Source organism: Mercenaria mercenaria, chromosome 17, assembly GCF_021730395.1.
Source record: "Mercenaria mercenaria strain notata chromosome 17, MADL_Memer_1, whole genome shotgun sequence".
NCBI classification, from domain to species: domain Eukaryota; kingdom Metazoa; phylum Mollusca; class Bivalvia; order Venerida; family Veneridae; genus Mercenaria; species Mercenaria mercenaria.
In genome coordinates, this window is record NC_069377.1 from 8,035,459 (window position 1) to 8,062,610 (window position 27,152).

Here is a 27,152-nt window from a genome sequence, read left to right on the forward strand (position 1 = left end):
TCACTTTGTTTCGTGTCCGCTCTGTAACTCTTGAACCCCTTGAAGGATTTCAAAGAAACTTGACACAAATGTTCACCACACCAAGACGACGTGCAGAGCGCATGTTCCGGATGACTTGCTTCAAGGTCAAGGTCACACTTAGGGGTCAAAAGTCATGTCAGTTTGTTTCATGTCCGCTCTGTAACTCTTGAACTGCTGGAAGGATTTCAAAGAAACTTGGCACAAATGTTCACCACATTGTAACGATGACTCACTTCAAGGTCAAGGTCACACTTAAGGGTCAAAGGTCATATATGACTTTGCTTTGTGTACATTGCTCTGCATTGCAGTACTCCTGTTTTTATTTGGCAGATCTCTTTTTTGTACTTACAATAATTATTTTTTTAATTACTTCCCTTATTATGTTACTATAAATAGTTTATTTTGAAACTTTTTTTATTATTGGCCGTAGGGAAAAACCGAGACCACTTTTCTGTGGTACAACATGGATGGTACCTCCAATTTTAAGGTGTATTTTTACATACCTGTACCTGACAAGGATTTTTTTTGTGGACTTCGATTTGTTTTTTGAAGTTTTCCTTTTGTTGTTCCAGTCCTTTGGAGCTACAACAGTCAAGTTCTTAAAATTTTGCTCCCATCCTATGATGTAAGCCTTCGGGCGTATATTGCCCCGCTTGGCGGCGCTCTTGTTCAATATGAGATAATAATTGGTCCTTTTTGATAGGTATTTGAAGCTTTCCATCAACTATATTTATCTACTATATTGTCAATGTTTTTGCCTGCTTTGTGTGGCTCTGTTTGCCAATGTTGTGATCAATGCTAGCAGAGATTCTAATCTTACTCATAATAATTTCTAATTATAGGGATGCTCAATACAAAACAACGGCCAAAAATAGACACCTTTTGCAAATTCGCTGGCTTACTTCCTGTAACTGTTTCTATTTATTGCGTTCTAATTAACTTTACCGCCACCCAGTAGTGTTGCCATGAGCTCCGTCACAATGAATTCTACGTATTGATAAAATCATATCGGTTTCAATTTCTCGCCTGTCACGCTTTTCACATTTGAGTCGTGCTATGAGAAAACCAACATAGTGGCTTTGCGACCAGCATGGATCCAGACCAGCCTGCGCATCCGCGCAGTCTGGTCAGGATCCATGCTGTTCGCTTTCAAAGCCTACTGCAATTAGAGAAACCGTTAGCGAACAGCATGGATCCTGACCAGACTGCGCGGATGCGCAGGCTGGTCTGGATCCATGCTGGTCTCAAAGCTCCTATGTTGGTTTTCTCATGGCGCGGCTCATTTATTGCGATTAATATCTCGCGCGTTTGTCATTTTGTAATATTCCATCGATTAAGGTTGACGTTTATTTAAACAAATTGTTTTTGCGCTTTTAACCTTTTCGAAATATCCGATACAGAACTCACAACTATCTAGAACATATTCGCAAGACATGGCATCAAATAGCAATTCATTTTATACTCATTTTACAGTTATTTATTTGTTTTATTTGTTACAAAGTACTCCAGCTTCAGAAATATTTGATTAATGTTGTCTCGATATAAGGCTTATTATCTGATCAGCAGCGTACAATTTCTATATAAGACACCGTTACATCAATATTTTTGTGGACTTTTCCCAGCAATAAAACTGATAATCATCTAACCTGACAAACATGACAGAAACGTATAAATAGAACAATATGATAGAAACGTATAAATCGAACAACTTGACAGAAACGGTATTAATCGTACAAAACTTGATAGAAACGTAAATGCATGAAACAGAGAAACGACAAACGTAGTTGTAGATTATATGAACACAATTAAAATGTAGCAAGGTGGTTAGTAAAAAAGTTTCTACAGCTGACAGAAGCACTCGTGTGTTCTGCTATACCTAAATGGGTATTTTTTCCTCAATAGCTGACGAAAAACGTTTCACGACAATAAAAAAAAACGTGTTTGTTTAGTGTTCCAGAAGGATTTTACTCATTTTCGCTGTTTCTCAGACTAGACTTTATATATTCAGCTCATGCAGAATTTAAGTTATTACATTGATAGAAAGCCTTTTAGGTAAAGCCGAATGAAAACGTACTTTTGGCGAACAAATTAGCACGGTTTTGATAAAATTAGTTTATATTTTTATGTTGTACTCTAGCTCCATGTATATGCAGCATGGATATATTTTAGACATTTTTATACTGGAGATAAAGCAAAAAACTCCAAAGTAAAAATCTATAACATCTAACAATTTCTTCAATGCTTCAGATATTTTATTGCCCTTTATATATCAGAACGTAGACATGTGAGCTAAAATATTTAGAATATCAATAGTTTATCTTTGGCATCCTGATGTCGGTGCCACCGAACATAACCGCATTTCTAAATTAATTCAAAACGAGTTTCCTGTTAGATGAAAGGACACATTTCATGTCATAATATTTGCGTTCGTTGATACATTTGTACATAGTAGGTGGTGCCTAGCATATTATGAAGCCGTCACTGAAAGCAATTCTGTAGCTAGAAAAGGGATTGATAAACTCTTCATATCATAGCAACATCTTAATTAACTGTTTATACTAGTCATTTTATTGAAAATCCACATCCCAGATCGATGTTCAAGTCCGCAATAACGAAGGTTAATGTCCTCCCTCGTAAAAATATCAAATAACGCCATTACATTAACTAGATATAATAATAATAACTGCAATCAGCGTTGATATTAATCTTCATTTATCATTTGCAGAGCTAAGTCTGTGTCCCTGTTGTTTTCAACAGATTATTCATATACTAATCTGGAATCAATCTAAAATTGTCGCTAGTTTCAATGGATATTTGTCTTCCTTAGTTTTATTGGATATTTGTATCTGGAGGAATTAATTTAAAGTATTTCAGGACATTATCTTGTTCATACTGCAGCAGTTATTAACTTTCATATTATGACTTCAATTATAACAGGAACAGTCAAGAGAGCAACCGTCACGGAAGTTGGATAACCCAGTGGTATGTGAAGTGCCGTTAAACGGTCAAATCGCCTACAAAAAGGAAACAGTGTTTTTACAAAATTGAAATATAAAACTTAAGTTTGAAGAACATGGAAATTTGAACAAATAAACAAATTTAAACCAAAATTGAAATGTAAATGAGGGGTAAAGCTGAAGCACAAACTACTTTGTCGTGACATTGACCAACTAAATGGCGCTTCTTTACGAAAAGGTTGTAAGCACTGTGAGTAAGAACCCCAGTGAAAGGACGGACGCGGAGATAGAAGGAATATTGCCTTGGTTTCGGAAGAAGTCGGAGCTTTTCAAGTCGCAGAAAGCAGGTAAGCCTTCACTTGTAGCACCTTTTTAATTACTACCAAAGACCATGCATGATTTATGTATTTTCATTTGAAGGTGGGCTTTAATCAGAGGTAAAAAAACTGTAAATATGTACATGTACATCGGAAAAGAAACTATACAGCCAAGTTGTCACTTTTCACAAGCGGTCTTAAGTACAGTTAATGCATTGTACAATTGGTCACATAATCACATAAGCGTAAGTTTGAAATAACTTATATATTTTTCAGATCGTCTATTTCTTCAAAAAATATCAATTTTGCATAAACACTTGTACTTTACTTAGTTCAAAGTAGCTGCAGTGTAAAGGGAAAATCATTTACCTCCAACGGGAAACACGCTGAACATAATCCCCAAGTGTAGTTAGTCTGACGTTGTAGTAAATCGTTCAAATAGTCACGTGTACGAGTACTTTCGATTAAACAACAACAACCGTGTCTACTTTTGTGGGAAATAATTTAATCGTGGACATTGGAAAGTGCACAGAAGTATTCCAGTGACTTGTGTTTATTTCTGAGAAAAACCTTGATGATACATTGGTAAAAAAATCACACGAACACCAAACAGCCGGCGCTGTTTTGTTGTTGTTACTTTAATTTAGATATTGCATAGATTTGAACTATGTCAGAATACCAAAGATGGTATTGTTCAAACAAAACACGAGCTGTTTATATGTCAGCTATATATGTCGCCTTGGCGGCCTTTCGGAGAAACTGTAATTTACAGACAAAAGTATGATTGGACATTGACCTTTGACCTAATAACGATAGAGATAACTACTGAGCTATGTAGTTTGATAATGTCATATTTTTGCTCCAGTTATTTATCAATAATCCATTCTATTATCTGACCTTAAAATATGACCTACTGACTCAAAAACGTATACTTGACATTATTTGAATACAGACAAATATAATATCAAGTTCGACAGCCATAATTGCAAGCCTGATTGGAAACTAGTTTTCAAACTCGAGGTGACCTTGACCACGACATTTGACCTTAGAATAAACAGGTGTCATCTAATGACCACATACGATAAACCTATGAATTGTAAAACTGTAAGAAACTCAAGTTATCATTTTTGAGACTGTTTTCAGTCTTAAAGTCGGAGGGACTTTAATCATTGGATCCTATTAACCGCAAAAAAAAACAGTAGAGGTAAACTACTGGCCACATGTACTCATCCTTTGAAGTTTGGCCTGAAGGCCCAAGCTCTCTCCAGTTACTTTGCTGCAAATAATTTCCAGTTTCGATGTCAATATAAACTCGACACGACCTGTAACCAAAATATGTCATTTTCTAACCAAAGCAAATCATCCATTGAAGTTTAAGCGCTCCAAGCCAAATTTTTCTCCGGTTTTTAAAGAAGAATCCATTTGCAGTGTTGAGGCCTTTTTTCCTTACTTAAATGCAAATCACTTAGACCATGACCTAAAACCTGCTATACCCTCTTCCGCGGCTCCTCTAAACTAGAATCTACCGACTACATGCAATCATCATGTGAAGTGTGACTACTGTAGGCTAATGCGTTCGCTAGTTATTGATTGAAACTTCAAGTGTCTACTAACGGACCGGGCGGACGGGTGGGACTGACTTTAGCAAAACAGCAAACGTGGCGGGGCGACATTATAAAATAGAACATTTCTGAGCGTATACAAATATTTTTCAATGTTTGGTTTTATCTATTTTACACATAGGCAGGCGAAATCGCAGCTCGGTACTTCTGCAACACATACTTTCTTAAGGTACTTGGTAACCATACTATAAGTTTTTCTGTGTACCAAAGTTCATTTTAAAATACATTCAGTAAATCTTTTCACCGATATCTAGACTCAGAGACTTAAAATTTCAATGCATATGGATTATCAGAAATCTAACATTGGTATACCTTTTTCAATTTTTTTTTTAATATCTATCATCTAAATTATTTTTCAATCAACTGAAGTATTCTATAAGAGTTTTGCTTTTTACACTTAGTCTATTCCTTAGATAAATTATTCAAGTCCATTAAGGAGTCGTATTTCTATGAAAGCGGAATAGATCATGGTTATAATACAAGACATCAAAAAGACATATTTAAACCTATTCAATAACAAAGGTCAGGTCATATTTCTTAATTAATATTCTAAAACATTTAAAAACTGCTCTTATATATGTTTTCATATAACATTTGGTTTGAAAATATTGATAATGCCTTATTGACCTTTCTGTTTACATTAGTGAAAGACAACTTTTCATCAGCAATTTTTTTAACGGGATCCAATATTTCCATCGTTAAATTAAGAATTAAGAGAGAAACAGGTATTTTAATGAAGTATGCTTTTAGCAATTTGTGTCATGTTAATAAGTTAAGTAAAGATATGTTTGGGCAAAAACGTTAAGCAATATGGTATCGCGATATATGCGGCAACTTAAATTTAAATATGAGATTGAATTTTAGTTAGAGAAGGAATCAAAATATCATTCAAAAAGAACTAATATCATATTCTGTAACAGTTCTAAAATAATATCAGTGCCTTGTTTATAGCACGGAAATAACTCTACATGTATGTCTTTCAAAAATCTATACATTATATCCAGGTCAGGTTAGGAAAAAAAAGAAGAAAAATACGCCAGATATAAAATCGTCATTTGATTTTGAGAAGTCACAAAAACAGTTTGAATAACATCTATATCAAGATCCTTTCGAAGCATAGATTGCAACTTTATAGAAAAATAGAACATACCATTTGCCTGGGTCTGTTCATGCCACCCACTCTACACCCTACTCTTGAGTCTAGTGTACAGATATATTGAATGGACTACATCATCACAAAGGGACAATACAACCACATTGAGTTCAGGTACAGGTGGGGGTAGAGGGGGGAGCATTTTATGACCGCCAGCGGTCCTTAAAATGATGTGATAGGTAAGAAGTCTGTAAATAAATCATTTGGAAACACAGAACGCAAAGCGTTGACCTGTTTGAATAAGTCTGTACTTGTAAGATATAACTATGTGGAACACACTACACTCATGGGACCACTTAATATCAGCTTCAGTTGAAGTATTTTATACAGGTACTTTGCATACTGAATGCACTCTATTATTTTAAAGGGCTACAATTTTTAACATTGAGTTAAAGTACCGAGGTGACTTTCTAGACCGCCATACGGTATTTGAAGACTGTTGTTGTGAAAGTTAATAAAATCAGTAAGGAGATTATTTTGTTGCATAAAACGAAAACAAGAAAAAGAATAATATTTTCAGTTTGGGTGAGTCTGTTCTTAAGAAATGATCAATCGTGCCACATTCCTCACGCTTTTCGACAGTCTTTGGATACACCATACTTCATAGGGACAACGGTTTATATCCAAAAGGTTGAACAAATAATCACTTTTACATAGAACAAGCTGTAACACATTTTGGCATGGCAACAAAGTGAACAAAATACTCTTTTGATTATGCTAACGAGGTGTATTTACAAAGGTTTATAGACACTCTCTATATCAATCAGTCTTTAAGAAATTTGTTTAAGGGCATCTAAAATTGTACATCAAAGTAAGCAATTGAAATACTTTAAACATATCATATCAGATATACTTCAAGTTGTAACGAATCTGAAATCTGTAATACTTGGCAATTACTTTTCTTTTCAATCCAATGCCACGGTTGTGTTGCCTTGGCAACAAGTCATTGATATCATCATGCCCTTCATACTTTGGATTGAATTTAAGGTGTTGCGAATGCTCAAACCAGTTAAAAATGCCAGGCACTTTTCTGCACCTTACCGCTCCATGTTCTGTTATTCATATTTGTTTTTCTCTTTATCTATGTGCCGTACTTATATTTGTGCATGGTTCGTCAATATGTATTGCCGTGTTTTATTTGGAGGATTTGGAAGAAGTCCCAGTGTGGTTTATACCCGTATAAATGCACAAAAAAATAGTTCTTTACATTTTTACAGTAGTTTACTATGAAAATAAGTGGTTTGCTTTCCATGAGTACAAGAAAATTCAAATTAAGATTAGGATATCACTCTTTTCAACATCTAACTAGAACAGACAAAAAGACCCGCGAGATGGCTTACAATAAGTCAATATTATTGATGGCACATATTCGTATTGTTGAGAACAAGTACATGTGTGCACTATTACAGATATTCGCTGCAAACCAAATTCAAGAGCATACTATTATTTGTCAGACACATTTCGAAGGTGATATTGATAATTGTTCAAGTACAGATACTGACTCAGCAAGCGAAAGCGAAAGTCGACTTTCAGTTATAATAAGAAATGAAACTGATAATGCCTTACAGAAAATATAATAAAATAAATTTAGTAGTTAATAAATTATAATACCTTGAAAACAAAGAAACGAATATTAAAGAAATTATTATGACTAAAATCATTAAATGACATTCTTTGGGATGATCCCGCACCTGTCAAATTCTCTTACTAAGTTGTGCAGTTATTTAAAAAAAAAAACTGTTTAGCATCTTTTATACAATGACAATGTCTGGATATCCGCTCAAAAGACTTAGAAGTCAGTGACGCACTATACATAACATTACAATTAATACACTGATGTAAGTGATTTCTTAAAGGGAGCTGTATTCTTGATGTAAGGCTATACTTTTGCGATCGTCCTTGTTTTAAGCAATTTTATACCATTTATGCTTTATATTTGGTTTCAGTTTAGTTAGGGGAAACCTATTACGATTCCTGTTAATCATAGATTCAATTGAATCATAATACCTGTTCGCACAATTGCTTTATGTTCATAATTGAGCCGTGCCATGAGAAAACCAACATAGTGGGTTTGCGACCAGCATGGATCCAGACCAGCCTGCGCATCCGCGCAGTCTGGCCAGGAACCATGCTGTTCGCTTTCAAAGCCTAATGGAATTGGAGAAACTAATAGCGAACAGCATGGATCCCGACCAGACTGCGCGGATGCGCAGGCTGGTCTGGATCCATGCTGTTCGCAAACCCACTATGTTGGTTTTCTCATGGCATGGCTCAGTTATATCATATCCATGTTCTAGGTCTGTGATTTCGTATCCCTCTTTTAGTACAAAAACCTGCAACAATCAGAACTTACATATGCTTTAAGACATATTAGGATCGATTATTAAAGATCATTCTTTTTATCACAGAAACATTATTTTTCACCTTTATTTTTAGGACTAACTGTATTACTATTGACTAAGGCTACGTGAGAATGTTGCCTACTCGTATGTTTTCTGTATGCTAGGAAACATTTTTACCTGGAAAACCCTTATAAATTTTCATAGCAGATTGTCTTATTTTTTATTGTTAAAGTTTTGACTGTACGAGTTGTCACATATTATTGTATCACACAGAATACTTTGATTTTTGTTTTATTTTTCTCAAAAATAATGCGTCCAACATATATTTGGTTTCTTTCTAAATCTGATTAAAATATTGCTTACACTGATAAATTAAATAAACGGAGGTCACTGCTTTTTGCTTATATGACTGAATTATATCACCCTTCTATTATCTGAGTGGACAGTAGCTATTTTCACGATTTGTCGTATCGGTGTTATGACTTAGATAGCTGACCGAGCTATTCTGTAATCAAAGAAATTAATTATTTAGTTGAAAGAGGTTTGACCCGCACTATTGCCGTCGCGATACAAGTGTAATGTGGAACATTTTAAAGTCTTCTTGACCTGCATTGTTGCATAAGCCTTTTTGTCAGTCTTTGGAATATATAGAATGTGAAAATTACATTTTTATGATTGCCACCTTTTGAAAAGAATTTCTTTTTACTTTGGAAATAATTTCTGCTTACAATCACAGTCTATGCTTTGTTCGAAACATGTTGAACAGTGATGACAGAAATAGGCTCGTTTAAAAGGCACAATCTTGTTAACTGATTTTTCTATATAGGTTTTGTGGTATCAGCTTCAGTATTGCATTAAAAATAAATTCAGAAGCGTAGAACGCAACCTAGCAGACTCAGTTTGACTGAGTCTAAAGATAGGATGTAACAGAAAAAGCAACACTCCTCAAACACCCTAGCACTAACTTAAGGTAGTTCTGCACATTTGAATATTTTTTTTCTACAATATAGAATTTGATTTTTTTTAATCTTCAAAATATACGTAGACAATGCGGCAGATAAAACGATAGGGTCAATTGTTTGAGTTTTTGACCTCACACATATTTTTATAATGGGCGGTCGTGGGAAAATTACAGCTTTGAAAACATTTTTATCTACAATGTACATTTTAATGAAACTTCGCACAGTCGTACGTACACAACCTATGGTCCGTAATATGGTGAAATAAGATGTATAAATCCGTGTGTTTGTTTTTAAAAATATGTGCATATGATTACAGAGAACCGCACATTAGATGTTGATTTTAAGACATTATTCAGAATTGTTAATTGTGTTAATATCATATACATGTATTATCTTTAGAAAGGTAGTGACGTTGCCAGACTGTCGTTACTTCGTAAAACGTTTTTGATTTTCAATGTACCGAGTCCTATGTAAACCATGTTTTTCTGATGGATCGCTTTTGCAATGGTACACCTAGGAATCATTTGTATGAAAATTTTTAAGGTAGATCTTCACGTTTGATAACCGGGAGTAATGGCGTAACTTCTTTTTTTCCCCGAATAAAGCCTGGAATCGGCGCACGGAAAGACAATCTTTTTATGAATCATGGTATTGGACCCCTAATAGTAATGTTTAAAAAATGGTATTTGCTTGGTGTATTTTTAAAGTTGACCGTATTTTGCACTGTGTTACAGTTTTTAAATAACTTTTACCATGCCGTTTTTTATAAATCTTGTATAATTTATGGTATTTCCTCAAGCTCAAGTAGAGACAAATTTCAAAGTGATGGCCACTGTCCAAAACGTTTGCAGAGAAATCATTGATTTAACATTCTTTGGAGAGGGTTACCCCATTAATTTTTCTTTTGAAATATTTAAGACTAAGGCGGTTTATCAGTAGATCTTGTTTAAAGATTGTTTTGTGTTGTTTTTTTAGCTCGATAGGCCATGCTTTGACGAATTGTATTAATTTAACTATCTATTTTTTTTAACTTCCGGCAAAAGAAAAGAGTAACCACGCCCGTAACGACCATGTTTTGTTTTCAAATCGCAGTTGGTAGAGTTCATCCAAGGATTATTTCAAAATAGAGCAATTTCTTAAGATACTAATTAAAATTGATTTTCCAGTATTTGCATGTAGAGAAAACTGACAACGACCCCTGGTGGCCATATTTTTAAGAAATTGAAATAATTTTGACAAACTTGGTAAAGGGCCACCCAAGAAATAATTGTGTAAAATAATTTCAAGATCTGACCAGCGGTGTGTAGGAAAATATAGTTTGAAGAAGTTCCTAACCACCTAAGGAACATTCCTGATATTGAATGAATGGTATAAGAGCAGATGACATTCAAAGAAAACATTGGACTGACGGACGACGAATTGTTACAATAGCTCGCATCAAGCACTTTGTGCTCCGGTGAGTTAAAACATGCAGTGAACGAAATCAGTACACTAGACAAATCATTTTTGTTTTATTTTTTTCGCGTTCTGTACACACAAATCAAACTCCTTACAGCAAAATGATCTTTCTTCTAGCCTATAACTCCTTGCTGAAAAAGATGAAAATAGTTATTCTATCTTAAACAAACCATGTTGTTTTCTGAACTTGATTTGTTATGTTCCAGTAGTAAGTCCTTGCAAATATAAAAATAAAACTGATCGTATTTAAACAAAATATTATAAAAGTCATCTTGCAACAGAACCTGTATATTATATAATATAGTTATGATAATGTATGCTAAAATATACGACAGATTCTTATCGACATAGCAAGTAACAAAAGTAGAAAAGAAAAGGACAGGGTTGATATCTTTTATCAAAACCCATATTTGTAATAATACTGTATCAGTTTCTATTCATTAATACCCTTAATGAAAATATACTGTAACTTATATCAACTGATAGCTTTGTACCATATTTTTTAAATATATTTAATTGGATTCTTTTGCCATAAATGTAATATTTAAGGTAATGCTGTAACGCCTTTTGTTTGTGAATACATTTACGACAAAACTTTATTTCGGCTATTTCAATAGTTTGACTTTGATGCTCTGCCACGATTGTATGTTTTACAGTTATTCTTTTATTCGTGAATACATTTACAACAAAAAGTGTAACTACAAACAACTGCTGATAAAACATAGATACTGCGGTTCTGACTCAATCCTGTCAACAGTTGTAAACATAGGATTCCACACGGAATAGGGTTGTGGTTATAGTTAATGTTTGTGTGCTAATTTACAAAGTCTGTAGTAATGTTTCTGACACTAACCGTTCTAAGACAGAGCTCCATTGTTTTCTTCTGTTTTTGTATGTATTTTTGCGTAAATGCTTATGAGTTACACATCCTTACATACAAAGTAGGAGGGAACGACTTCTTTGACCTTTGCTAATCATATCAGATATATGCCCTTGTTTATATTCAGAAGAAATTTGTTAAACACTTTTCCCAACATAAAACATTATTCTTTTTAATCAACTAAAAGTTTATATTCTAATACTCACGTTCTTAAGTTCGGTGCATGTTTCACAGCAATCCGTCAATATATAGTCACACCAACGTTGAGGATCTTTATGAAGCCCCAGAAAGATTCTGTCACAATGTATTTGCAATCTACAGACCCATCGGCTATCCATACGTATCGATCTGTACAGCTCGCCCGTGTGCGTCCTGGTGTTCTAGCACAACCTAATGCATCAAAACTTATATCCATCAGTGCCGAGGAATCCAGAAATGAACTGATTTTTTATATTATTATAGCAAACTAAATAGTGCGCATACCCAAATATTCATAATATTGGTCTTTTTGACAATGGAGTTGGGAACCAGTGATAGGTCCTGTTTCATATAAAATAATTGAAATATTTTAAAAGTACTTACTTATCAAATGAACAATTGAAAATTACTGTACACTTGACAGGAAAGTGTTTTTAGCATTATTCAATAAATATATTGAAAATACGCGAAAACACACTCACCAAGAACTAAAAGTACTGCGAATAAAAGGCACTGGTAGACTCTTCCGAACATTTTTCTTATTCAATGCAACAGTTAAGCTTTAAAGGTCAAGAGATAAGAGTAGAATAAAGTAATCAGGTAACAACATTTATTCGTGTTATCAGCTGATTATATTGTGTTAAATAGCTGAGGGCAAAACAATGATTAAGCAATGAATGGGTGCATTATAATGATAGAGCAATGACTGAAGGCAATATAATGAAATACATCTATAATGATAGAGTAATGACTGAGGACAATATGATGATTGGCAATATAACGATAGAGCAATGACCGAGGGCAACATGATGATTGGCAATATGATGATAGAGCAATGACTGAGGGCAATAATGATGATTGGCAATATAATGATACAGCAATGACTGAGGGCAATATGATGATTGGAAATATAATGACAGAACAATCACTGAGGACAATATAATGATAAAGCAATGACTGATGGCAATGTGTAATATGGGGGCAATATGATGAAAGAGCAATGACTGAGGCCAATATAACAGCACACGACAACGAGACTTTTTCTACATTATATATCAATCTTTGAAATATTTCAAATGAGACAATTCTATTTCATACAAAAGTACTCCGGCATTCAGAGTTGTGTAATAAATGAACATGAACTGTACATTAGTGACAGTATCAGTGACAGTTAGTTTTGCTTTGACCTTGACCCTTTTTTCCTGTGTTCAAAAATACGTAATACCTGATAAAGATCATCACGTCAGTTCGTTTATTTGTTCAATTTAGGATAGATTTATTTTGACATTATTCGTTTACAACGTATAAAACCTACTCAAATGTATTAAAATAGGCATTACTAAAAATGATTTAATCACAAACCTGTTGTCACTAAAACGGCGAGAAGAAGAATCTTTGTGATCATATAACCCATGGTCACTTCCTGGCACTGTGTCTTTTATTCAGAATGATTTGTTGAGCAATGCTTCACTGGTAATAATCCTTTTATTTAATTAAGCAAAAATGTTTGAACGGTACTTCTTTGCTTACTTGATCAATTGATATAAAACAATAAATGGCAAGATAAATTCAGCTATTAAATCAGAACAAAAAGCTGTTGCATGTTGTATACAGACCACATGTGTGTATAAAATGTTAAATTAGCCTGGAGATACACGGACCACTATGCAGTGATGATACATCTGTTTGTGTCATAGTTGTAGCATTCAAATCAGTGTTGTTGTTTTTTTAAAAAAGCATGACATTTGAATTCGATTGTACTGGTTTTAAAAATAATACATATAGTCTGGCTACCGACTAGATATTAATCCTTTTCTTTAGAAAAATGTAATTATGTTATATATTCTTACTTCATCAGTCTTGGCTCTGATTATCCTGTGTTCTGAGAAGACAAGTGACATAATTATACAAAATTTGAATAGCCTCAGGAGTTATCTCCTGTGAACAAAACACAGAGTCTGTACACAGACTAAAAATAATACTGCAGTCATTTTACTCAGCGATGTGGAATGTAATACAACCAACTCGGTGCTATACAGATCAACACAATAGTAAAATAACTCACATTCATTGCAGATAAGTTACCATTTTTATTTACTTCATATTTGTAAATATATTTCTGTTTCTGCACTCCTCCGCCTCTCTCCATACATAACCAATAATTCCCATTTTATTTCTTGATTTTAGTCACATAATCATGTTATGTCAGAAATAGTCAATTTGGTCAATTTGGAAATTTGAATATATTGACCAGTAATAGAGTTCCACATAAGCCCGAGTGTTTTGAACGGCGCTGTGCATCCTATTTTTAAGGGCTTATAATAAATTTGCTTATAATGTTGCAGCCACACTGGTTTTTTTTATGAATATAAAATATGTTTTTGTTGCTAAATCTGTTTTGTGAACGTGTTTATCAATAATTTGAATATTGATTATCATAGTAGGAAACACTATTGAAACCATTGTGTACGATTGCCTCCCTTTATGAATCTAACTCTATATAAATTCATGTGTAATACTAAAAGTAGTGATTTTCTAACTATGTAACCATGCATAACATCTATTTGAATAGCTGTTTTATCAGATTTTTACATAAAACTAAAAGCCTTATGGAACTGTGATAAAATGTGCCTTTTTTCATGGACAGTCTAAATAAAACAGAACCAGATGATATTTGTCTGGCTGCGTTTGATGATTGTAAAACATCATTGACAGAGAGCGGTACTATTATATATGCATGTTATCCATACATCTTGACCAAAACTAAAAAGAGTTTTAAGTATACAAAATAACATTTGTTTCATGTTTATTGAATATTCCACACATTTTGCTTACATATAGCCTGTTGTAACATAAGTTTACATGTGTCAGACATGGTCTGTCTTGTTATTTAAAGCTAATAGGTCTTTACATGCATGATATTGTCGTGTTGAGCAGTCAAGAGTGTTTGTTGTTTGCTAACGGTAGTAAAACATTACAAATAATTTCATTCGTCGAAACTATTTATAAACAGTATGATAAGTAATCCACTTTTACATTTGTTCTGTACAGGTTTTTTTGCCTTTTCTAGAATGTCATTCTCAACTTTTACAATTTTATGTAATGCACTTTTTTTTTTAAATAGATGTCTTATTTTTCGTCAAGGGAGCCATATCTTAATAACATATTAGAATATGATATGCCCTGAAAAAATTAATAGAATTGATATTTCTTCCCTCAAAAGCACATGTTAGGGGTCAACATTCTACCTTAGTATTTCATATAGTTAAGGACATCGCCCAAAACAAGTACACTTCTAAGGGTTTTTATCATAAACATCCGCATATATATGTATTGATCATATCAGATCTCTATAGCACCATTTTCATAGTTAAACATTTTCAAAGGCGCTTTACATATACAAAACTGAAGTATGCTGCAATAATACAAGACACAAATTATATCAGTTGACAGAATGCCATTTTTACCAAATATGCAGCAGATTTTATTGTTGGATGCCTAAAGTACTGAAACAGCTGTATTTATCTGGGACCTAATTTATTCTACAATTAATCATCACAGCATGTTTTATCCGAAATTAATTAGGGGGTTATACCATAAGTCACATACACTGATTTTATTTCACCGCATCATTAATCATAAAATATCATAATTGATTCATATATGCAACACTTTGCACCAAATTTGGTATGATCTATACGGTATCACGTATTTGTTAGAGTTTACGTCACACCGACGCATTTTCAATTACATGACGACTTTCCAGCTAAAATGATTCGAAGCCGTAGTGATGAAAGTCTCAGGTATTTCATAGTACAAATGCAACATGCACATTTTCAATGTACACTCCTTTATTACGTTTTTTTTTCAGTGAATCATTTAAATATAAATATATTTGGTATTTCCACACTGATAAACATTAAATACATTTATCAGTGGTAAGAAATAGAATGCGTGAATTTAGTCAACCATGAAGTTAAACTAATTTGTTTGTTTTACTTGTTCATCAAAATATATTTCACTCAAAATATCTTACAATTTTACTCATAGCTATGCCACGGTCGTGCAGGCTGTTCATGGACTGCACTGCTCGCAATTCCGTCAGTAAATTTTACATTGAAGCTGAAAATATTACATTGAACAAACGTTGCCTTTCATTATATTCCCAATATTGAGACACTAGGTTACATAAAAACACCTCAACCGATATTTCTAGGTCGAAAATGGACATAAAACTGTCAAAATTGAGAGTTACAGGACGTGTTCGTCAGATTATCATAGTGGTAAGTGTATGAAATTTCATTACATTCAAATTAGTGGCTTTTGAGTTATCAGTTTATAACCTGTTATGTACATGTCCTTCGCCATTATGATTCACGTTATTTTTTTATTTTGGATATTGATGACCCATTGTTTACGGTGTAGCCTGTCCCCTAGTTTTGAGACATCATGTATATCAACAAGTTATTTATATTCTATGGTTTTCAAGAAGGTTTTGTCATAAATACTGATGAACAGGGTGTTATCATTAATTTAATATCTGGATTTATCCGAGTTTTTCCAGAATCTTCTTTTTATTCTTGGTGATTGGAGTCTTCAATGATGCTTAAAATAGGAACCTGTATGAAGACAAAAAAGAACCTCAACAAAATCTTGTTGAAAAACGTTCCTGTATTTCTTCATATCAAAATATTACAAGTTTGGAATTTAACATTTGGTGAATTTACTTACATTAATATAGCAGTGGACTTCAAAAAATATCTTGAAAGAGAGGATGTATATTCATTGGATATACTAAATTCAGTTTGGATTCTGTGTGCGATAGGGCAATAGCCTTGTAGAAGCAGAGCTATTGAACATTTGCAAAGCATATTAGGTTTTCCACAGTGTACAAAGGTGTAGAGTTTTAAGTGGTATACTAGCTTACAAGCTTACATGCAAAGATTTAATCAGTTGGTCCTATCGCTGCAGGAGCCTACACTTTAAAAAGGATTTTTTTCAATAGAACTACCCGTTTTTCTAATAATCAAACTAAAAGGAAATGTCTTTAGTTAAACTAGTTTGTCTTTAAAGGAGCTGGACAAAAGTTGTTACTTGTAAAACAAAAAAAAATAAAGATTACGTTTACGATTTTTAGATCACACGATTGGTCTACATTAAGTGTAATTTTGATGTCAATGTTCGGTGATTTTTTTTTAAAAAGCGTGGCACTTATAATTATGTTTATCGAAATAATATTGTTCTGTGTAAATTTCAAAAAAAAATTTTCGCAAAGTATTTCTTCTTTAGTATATGTCAACTTTAAGAAATATACTAAAGACATAAGTCTTACATAAATTAACAAAAACCGAAAAGGACAAGAGAAGATAATGAATTACATATATTGAATCAAACCATTAGCCCATATTATTCAAAATTTGAATATGGTACAAAAATACCAGATCTAATACACATTTTATAGCGCCAATGTTGAAATTTATATAACACTTTACTAGTTAACGACAGTTACAGCTTATATCGTGCAAGTCTTCCGTTTGCGTTCACATGAGCTACACGGAGCGGACAATACAGAGGAATTAACGTACTTTCACAGTGGAGGACGCTTTTTTTTAGAATGTAACTGTCACCTATGAGACGAATTTGCGTAGCTCTTTCTAGTGCAACTTATGGACAACAGGTATTAACTGTTACTGTCGATTACAGTGTTAAACTAATATGAAAAAAGGTGTTATAAATCTGTGCATAAAATCGGCATTGTTTGTTTCAAATTTGTTGGCATTTTAGAATAACGCATGTAAATAAATTAATTTGACTATAGCAGTATACGTTATTATTTTTGGTCCTTTTCATTTTTTGTTAACCATGCATAACGTTTGTCTGAAAGTAATATATATTTGCTTTAACATAACATGGAGCAAATTTGGTGTTTTAGGCATAATTTAAACAATAAACAATCATTCCACAACATTTTACTCCAATACAAATAATAATCAGCCGACATTGTCCTATATGTTGTTTCTTTTTCATCCGTGCTGAAAAATAATAGATGAACATTTATAACTAAATTATATGTATATAATAATCATAGTAGAATCACAATAGTATAGGTATATAATTAACTCTGTGTAATTACTGGTAAAGGTATATAATAATCATTGTATAATTACAAGTATAGATATATATCAATCATTGTATTACTAGTATAGGTATATATTAATCATTATACCGTGTGTATGATTACTAGTAAAGATTTATATTAATCATTGTACGCTTACTAATATAGGTATATATTAATCATTGTATGATTACTAATATAGGTAAAATCATTGTATGATTACTAATATAGGTATATATTAATCATTGTATGATTACTAATATAGGTATATATTAATCATTGTATGATTTCTAATATAGATATATTTTAATCATTGTATGATTACTAGTAAAAGGTATACAATGTATATTTTAAAAATCGTTAAAATTAATTGTATTTAGTAATTCAAGATCTTCTAAAATCGTCATGCTTATCAACCTACACATTTTCTAATTATATCTAGATTCGGAAGTACTATTTTTTCTTCAACATCTTTGACATATTAGTCGCACCATGAGAAAGCCGACATAGTGCGTTTACGACTGCGCATCCGCCCAGTCTGGTCAGGATCCATGCTGTTCGCTTTCAAAGCCTATTGGAATTAGAGAAACTGGATGCGCAGCTTGTCTGGATCCATGCTGGTCGCAAACGCACCATGTTGGTTTTCTCATGGCGCGGCTCATATTAGTAATTTACTTCATGGTTTTTTGTAATGTAAGCATTTCACGATACAGTTAAGTCGATATTATCAATCAAAATTATCGCCTGTTTTGCTGGTCTGATGAGCTGAACTTGTAATTACAGACTGTCGTGCTGTCATGGCCCTCGACTAGAACGATTTATAATAAAGTGTATGAGCCGTGCCATGAGAAAACCAACATAGTGGGTTTGCGACCAGCATGGATCCAGACCAGCCTGCGCATCCGCGCAGTCTGGTCAGGATCCATGCTGTTCGCTTTCAAAGTCTAATGGAATTGGAGAAACTAATAGCGAACTAATGATTTCTCTAACTGCAATAGGCTTTAAAAGCGAACAGCATGGATCCTGACCAGACTGCGCGGATGCGCAGGCTGGTCTGGATCCATGCTGGTCGCAAAGCCACTATGTTGGTTTTTTCATGGCGCGGCTCAATTATATTGTTAATCATACGTATCGTTTTATAGAGATATAATGTTAATATATATTTAAACTAGAGAAGAGAAAAGAGAATATATAAAAAGCTCTATTGCGCCCTTGTGTTGTTTGTAGATGAGTCTCAACATTATATATTGCCACTGAAAACGACGTTGGATGTGTTTTATGACGCAGCTCCAATATAAATCATTGAAGACTCGTTTAGAGGCATTTTGCAATGGGAAATGCTTATCGACTTGGTACCATAAATACCATTTAACATGTTGCACGCCTTTATAAAATACTTTTGAAAGTAAAACATAATTAATAAAAATGCGTTTGTATCTAAATAGAATTTACAAAAAAAGATGTATGCAGCGTTTAGGTTAGGGACAGCATGTTATTTGAAGATGTTTTCTATCAGATATTTTAGTTCGATAGGTCCCTTTTTTGGATACTCAGATTTTTTTTATATGAAACACTTTTTAATAACAGTACTTACATTTCTTATCCTGGCACACGTAGCACAACAGTCAAATAATCTGTCTCTACACCAACGCAGTGGATTTCTATGGAAACCCAATAAAGACGGCGTTTCTAAGTATTTGCAATCCCAGGAACCATCAAGAAACCAGATTTGCCCGTCTGCGCAGTTCTGGGCCGGGGGCCTAGCACATCCTATCGCCAAAAACAAAATTTCATTCCATACTAATTCCATATGAAGAATGCTAATTGTTTTAGAACACAATACGCGTAATGCATACTTTGAACTTTCATTGAAATCACATTTAATTCAAATGCGCATGCCCAAAAAATTACGACAAATTCAGGGAGTTTATTAATTGTTTCCATATTAAATTCCTATAGTTAAGATTGCATCTTTAATTAAAAGCAGCAGCATTTTCTTGCGACAACGTAGTTCATATTTAAACTCTATATATTTTTCAGAACAAATTAAGAAAACTGACAAATTAAGTTATTTCCCGGGCCGTTAGTCTTCGAAAATGCTATTATAAGACTTAATGTGCTTTTAAATAAGTCACCGAAAGCATTTAGAGACGTGAATTTTATATATTTGAATTACACTATGCTAGTACTTGTTTCTGCAACAATGACTATTTTAAACTACTTATCGTGCAATAATTATACCATGTCACTTAATAAAGACACTAATACAGGCTTTCTCAGTGAAAGGCCAAAAATTTTATCCGGGCTATAGTGGCTAGCATTTAGACTAAACCTGAAAGGTCATATCATCGTTGTGGTTGTTATAGGAGCAGATAGTAAATGTTAAATGACTATATAATATTAACGTCTTTTTGTCAAAATGACTTTTCAAGTATATTTACTATGTATTGTCGTTCATGGTAAACGTAATTATTTAATTTGTTGATATAATTATCTAAAATATAAATTAAATGTAAAATCTGAAATATTTGAAATTTTCACATTTGATAAAAACATGAATAAAAATATTGCAAAATTAAGTGTCATAACTATCTATTACAAATACTGTACATTTACAGCGCTATTTGTAGCCCTGTGAACATTTTTATTTAGTCTTTGTTATTTCAAATTCGTTTTCATTATTTATTCATTCATTTAGATCAAATGTTAACCCGAAATTATGTCATGCTAAAGAATAACTTTACTTACCCAGTGTTATAAAAACTGTGAGTAAAATAATCCGTGTTATTGTCGCAACCATTCTTTTTTCCTTGCTGTCCCCTGTCTATGATCCTGAACGCTGTTTACAGTTGCCTTTTAAAACAATCCTTCAGACTGTTGACCCTTGATTACCGCTGCTGATGTATCTGATTGTTTAGTATGCAAACGTCAACTGGCAAAATGTAGTGCAATTGGTTAGCCTGAATAAAAAGCTGTTTAATTAGTACGGTAGCCAAAGCGATATATCAAATGAGCCGTGCCATGAGAAAACCAACATAGTGGCTTTGCGACCAACATGGATCCAGACTAGCCTGCGCTTCCGCGCAGTCTGGTCAGGATCCATGCTGTTCGCTTTCAAAGCCTATTGCTATTAGAGAAAATGTTAGCGAACAGCATGGTTCCTGACCAGACTACGCGGGTCTGGTTCCATGCTGGTCGCAAAGCCACTATGTTGGTTTTCCCATGGCACGGCTCAAATACTTAATTAGGATAAATGTACGGGCGCGCATTCAACAAACATGTCTCGAATACAGTGAAGGTCTGTCACAAATATTTCCATAATTATGTACTTATTCAAAATGATGCACTGTTTACAAAGATACCAATGTTCAGACACGAATATTATATCAGAAACAAAAATATTTTCCCTCGATTTTAAGTGTGGTTCGGTCTTTTTTTTGTTGTTTTTAAAGAAAAACCCTACCTTACTACCGACTTGTCGAGAAAGCCGGAACAAGTATACGAGGGTCCTCTGTCGACATATTTATGCATTTCTTTTTTCACATATTTTTTTTTTTTTTTTAAAAGTACATGAAAATGAAATTTGTTGGACACGCACGTACTAAACTTTTTGTCCATCTTTTTAACACTCCCCACAAGCCTTGTAACATCATGACATTAAAATATATGTTTTCATGTGTTTGACATACCTTGTTTGTTCAAGCAGTTAATTATCACTATTACTTGTTGTTTTCTGTGGCCATACGCGAGTGTATAAAACAAATGACGTTTTGGTTAACAATAACAAAAAGAAATGATGTTTATACATTTTCAACTTGCTCATAAAATTTGCACGTACACGTCGTATTGGCAATTTTCTTGAAATTCCTTAAAATTGAAAATCGTCAGATTACCCAGATCAAGTTTATCTTTACATAGAAATACTTTCAATTATATGAGGTGAATCATTAAATGTCCATCGTGAATGAAAAATATAGAACTTAAAAATCATTCCACCGATTTTAATCTAGTGTTAATGGAACTCATCTGGTAACATGAACTACCAGAAAAAAACCTTCTATTTTCTTTTCTTTTTCTTTACTCAGTCGTTTAAATTGGAAGTAAAAATTGCCTGCTAGGAAAATCTGTCCTGTGATGTGATGTTCAAAAATGAAGTCGGACCAAAATTTCTATACTACCGATGTGGTACTAATCTAAGCTCTGTTTGTGTGTGTGTGTGTGTGTGGTGTGGTGTGTGTGTGTGGGGGGGGGGGGGGGGGAGGCGTTTAGAGAGACATTCGTCTGATATGTTTTAAAGAACTATATTAGTTCGTAGTCTTGTCATATATAAATTAGTGTGATTCTTAAAGTTTAAACCGTGGCTTTTTCAAGATTATTCTCAGCATTTCCTCTTGGCATTTGCCGCAAGTTCAACATTCTCTCCGGAATGGACAATCCGATGCAGATGCATTTATGTTTGCATTTGGTGTTCACACCACTCGACTGTTAAATGTTCACATTTTTCTCTGTATCATCATTTGACATGACTCTATGTAGGCAACTGTTAACATTAAACTGCTTATTGCCGAAAGAAAGGGGCCTTTCCATACATCATTGACATAACTCTAAATATTAAACTTTATTTTCCTCCCTCCAAGAAGCATCTGAGGGTGACTGCTTAATCTCTTTGATTTCTGCTAATCACTGCTGGCTTCTTGTCTTTATCATATCTAGCCTCGATCTAGTAATAACGAGTACAGAAAACCGTAATGGTTCGACCCAGATTTTAGTCCTAAAAACAACTTAAAATGTTTTTTTTTTTCTATAACAATAAAAACTGGAAAGTCAGGACATGACCCGCATTGGCATTCTTTGCCTTATGTTTTCTGATACATTTACAAGCAAATTGAAGTGAATTTAACTATTCCAAGCATGTCTGGTGTTGAGCTTGTCGGAAAGTTGCCTGTAATTTACTTTGATCTATTTTCGAAATGAAAGACTGTCAAAACGTGTACGAGTGCTTGAGTTTGACCGGTGTATCAGGAGGTACCTTGTCGTTGGATCATAATTATGTAGGCCTGTATAGTCCGTATGAAACTATTGTAAATTGTTTTTGTTTAATTTCAGAGAATAGCTACAGGAAAGCTCAGTTCTTCGTTTCAGCCGTCTTCCGCAGATTCATTCATAAGCCGTACGCTTACTTCCTTCAAGCTTCCTAGTGTATGGAGAACAATAGCAAAAAATGTATAATTTCATTTCAGAAATCGTCAAAGATATTCTAAAGAATTGTCAGTTTATGACCTGCAAAAGAGATTTTGTCATAATTAAACAAGGCGAACAAGGAGACTGGTAGGTTGCTTTCAAAATATAGTACCCTTCCTTTTTGTAACAAAAAAAAAACAACAACAAGTAGTGGCAATCGGCTACTTCCGTGACATTAAGTATTCTTGTATGACGTTTCGGCATTCTTCGGACGATAACGTAACTTTTACGAACACCTGATCTTCGGTCCATTACGGAAAATGCCGAAAACTCATTCGGAAAATACGTAATTGAACGGAAATATACGATTGTACTCGTATTACGCGTCATGTGCCTTAAACATTGGAAATTAAGCTTATAATTATATGGACTTCAATTGACACTAACCTCCAAAAACAAATGCGTTAAGTTTCATATAATAAATACTTATTTTCATATTAAAAAGGATCTATGTAAAACTGTTTACACTCAAAAAACCTTTACAGAAAAAGTCAGTGTATGTTTTAATGTATATATTGCCTTCGCATACGTAAGAGTATGTGTATGTATAAGCGAATGGCTAATTTTCCAAGTAGAATCTACTTTGACATTTTTTGATATCATTTCAGTTTTTTTATCATCCTCAATGGGTCTGTAGCAATTCTTATCCACACACACCTTGGGGAAGAAGGAATTCCTTATCATCCCGTCCCTGAAGATGACGACGACACCGACAGTATTTCCGTCGGCAGTAAACAGAAGAAGGAGCTGGATAGATCTATATTTGGAAACTTTGTCGGAAAGATTCGTAAGTGTTTGGGCGAAATCTTTGTGCTGTTTTATAAGTCATGATTGCAGTAACAATACTAAAATCATCTAAGAATAAAAATTGTGTATATTTGTTGAAATCGCACCATTTGTTCTTTTTAGCTCACCTGTCACATAGTGACAAGGTGAGCTTTTGTGATCACCCTTCGTCCGTCGTCAGTCCGTGCGTCCGTGCGTGCGTCCGTCAACAATTTCTTGTCTGCACGATAGTGGTTTCATTTATGATTTTATTTTAACCAAACTTGGATACAACTTGTATCACCATAAAATCTCGGTTCCTTTCTTGAACTGGCCAGATCCCATGATGGGTTCCAGAGTTATGGCCCCTGAAAGGGGCAAAATTAGCTATTTTGACCTTGTCTGCACAATAGCAGCTTTATTTTTAATTTGATTTTAACCAAACTGGCACACAACTTGTATCACCATAAGATCTTGGTTCCTTTCTTGAACTGGCCAGATTCCAGTATGGGTTCCAGAGTTATGGCCCCTGAAAGGACCAGAATTATCTATTTTGACCTTGTCTGCACAATAGCAGCTTCATTTATGATTTTATTTTAACCAAACTTGCACAAAACTTGTGTCACCATAAGATCTTGGATCCTTTCTTCAACTGGTGAAATTTCATTATGGGTTCCAGAGTTATGGCCCCTGAAAGGGCCAGAATTAGCTATTTTGACCTTGTCTGCACAATAGCAGCTTCATTTATGATTTGAATTTAATCAAACTTGCACAAAACTTGTGTCACCATAAGATCTCGGTTCCTTTTTTAAACCGACCAGATCCCTTAATGGGTTCCAGAGTTATGGCCCCTGAAAGGGCCAGAATTAGCTATTTTGACTTTGTCTGCACAATAGCAGCTTCATTTATGATTTGATTTTAACTAAACTTGCACACAACTTGTATTACCACAAGATCTTGTTTCCTTTCTTGAACTGGACAGATTCCATCATGGGTTCCAGAGTTATGGCCCCTTAAAAGTCCAGAATTGGCTATTTTGGCTTTTGTAGCCATATAGATACTTCATTTATGGTTTTATTTGATACAAACTTCCAAAATATCTTCAACAACAATAAATCTTGGATTCCATGACAAATCAGATCCAATCGTAGGTTCCAGAGTTATTTCATATCTGATTACCTCCCCTGATAGTAATCAAACTGGATTTATATCAGTAAGTACTTACAGGACTTATTTGAAATTTCATTATTGTCATAAGTTTGACTGAGCCAATCAGGGTAGATAACTATGGACTGATTTTATATCAAATTACCTCCCTTTATTTCAAATTAAAATAGGTATATCTCCGTAACTAATGAAGATACTGATCTGAAATTTCATTTATGTCAACAGATGTATTTGGTAGATCCTTCTTTTGTCCACTTACAATATTTTTTTTAATTACTTCCCTTTTACGTTACTATAAATAGCTTATTTTTAGTACCTTTTTATTATTGGCTGTAGGGAAAACCCGAGACCACTTTTCTGTGGTACAACATGGATGGTACCTCCAACTTTTAGGTGTATTTTGACATATCTGTACCTTGTAAGATTTTATTTTTCTTTTTGGTTAAATTTCTTCCCTTTGTTGTTCCTGTCCTTTGGACTTAGATATTTTTTCTGAGGACCTTCTTGTCCTCAAGTGCAATGATAACAGGTGGGCGATATAGGGCCATCATGGCCCTCTTGTTCTATTTACTAGAACTGATTATAAAATGTTAATCGAAGCTGTAGATTCACACAGCATGATACTTAAATTGCATATTTATACAAATATTTTAATATTTCAGCGGCAGGAAGGAGTTTTGGAGAACTTGCCTTGATAAATGCCGACTGTGTTCGGAACGCTTCAATTATTGCCGACGAAGTAACAGATTTAATCGTGGTCAACAGAGAGCTGTATAACCGCTCACTCAAGGTATGCTGTATCGGTACATCCGTCAACTTTCACTTTCACTTTATTATTTTATATTGGTTTAACGTCACACTGACACAATTATTGGTCATACAGAAACTTTTCGGTTGTTCATGTGTGGAGGAAAAGGTAGATGCCGCTTCGGGTATTATTTCAGGCAATGTAGGGTAGAACCATCGACCTTCCGGAAGCCAGTTGAATGGCTTCGCAACATAATATTTCGAACCCAGAGCGACGGATGACAACTGATTTAAAAATCAGCCCATTAAACCCCCAAGGGCAAGCATTCGATCACAAAAAATTTAGATCAATTTTTCAGACGGGTTAATATATTCACAAAGACACATTCAGCTTCCCCCTCAATTAACATCCCCTTTATTAAACAATTTAAACATCGTTTTAAATGGCCATTTATTAGCAGTAACAAGGCCATGGGGGAAACCCAAATAAAGCTTTCCCAATCAAAAAATTTTTAAACATAAAACTTTAAAACCGTGTTAATATTTTCCACACAAGCACACTTTCAGTTTCCAAACCTCATTTAACATACCTTACTTAAAAATTTTACATCGATAAATGTCCCACTTTATTAAGGAAAAACCCCCAAATCGGGGGGGAACCCAAAGGGGGACGCTATCCGATAAATTATTTCCCATTTTGTAAAAATGTTTATTTTGAAAATTTTTTCCGAAGTTAGTTCCCCCAAAAAATTGAGTCCCAAAATTTTTTTTTTGTATTTGTACTTCCTCTCATGCAATTTATCGTTTTTTAAAGGGTTTCTTTAAATTCCTGCGAAATTTTGAAAATTTCCCAAAAATTTACTGCAGCAATTGAAAAATTAAGGGAAAAGAGAAAAACCCCTAAAAAATTTAATTAAAGGGGCTTTCTACTTTTTTTGTCATAAAATCTTTTATAACAAATTTTCTTTTTTAAGGGTGACCCATCAAAAAGTTGAAAAGTTATTTCAGGGGGGGGGGGGGGGGAGTTTTGGTATTTTAATTTCGGGCACTTTCACTCATTGTTTAAATGAAATCCCCGGGACATCTGGGGTTCTGAAGAAAAACCGGGGGGAAAAATTACTGAGTTAATGTTAACATTTTACATTGAAAATTTTGTGTTAAATTTTATTTAAAAAAAAAATTGGGCCGAGTTAAAAAAAAAGGATAA

The 27,152-nt window shown here is 33.9% G+C and overlaps 1 protein-coding gene and 2 long non-coding RNA genes across 3 annotated transcripts in view; 1 reads left to right on the plus strand and 2 right to left on the minus strand.

Moving 5' to 3' along the window:
- LOC123536331 (uncharacterized) overlaps positions 1-26,940 on the plus strand; it is a 41,091-nt gene extending 14,151 nt beyond the window's left edge. Inside the window, exons 2-6 of the mRNA XM_053528719.1 lie at positions 2,959-3,325; positions 23,266-23,353; positions 23,875-24,053; positions 25,861-25,988; positions 26,920-26,940. Coding sequence (XP_053384694.1) covers positions 3,196-3,325; positions 23,266-23,353; positions 23,875-24,053; positions 25,861-25,988; positions 26,920-26,940 — 546 coding nt within the window. The 5' untranslated portion in view covers positions 2,959-3,195. The remainder of the gene's footprint in view (positions 1-2,958; positions 3,326-23,265; positions 23,354-23,874; positions 24,054-25,860; positions 25,989-26,919) is intronic.
- Positions 10,866-13,032, minus strand: LOC128550263 (uncharacterized). Its single transcript, XR_008368185.1, has 3 exons — positions 12,393-13,032; positions 11,919-12,102; positions 10,866-10,963 (listed from the first exon to the last, which is right to left on the minus strand). It is a non-coding gene; the product is annotated as an uncharacterized LOC128550263 (long non-coding RNA).
- LOC123536332 (uncharacterized) lies at positions 16,567-21,000 on the minus strand. The gene is made up of 3 exons (XR_006683304.2): positions 20,774-21,000; positions 19,620-19,795; positions 16,567-17,942 (listed from the first exon to the last, which is right to left on the minus strand). It is a non-coding gene; the product is annotated as an uncharacterized LOC123536332 (long non-coding RNA).
- Positions 26,941-27,152: the final 212 nt, after the last annotated feature.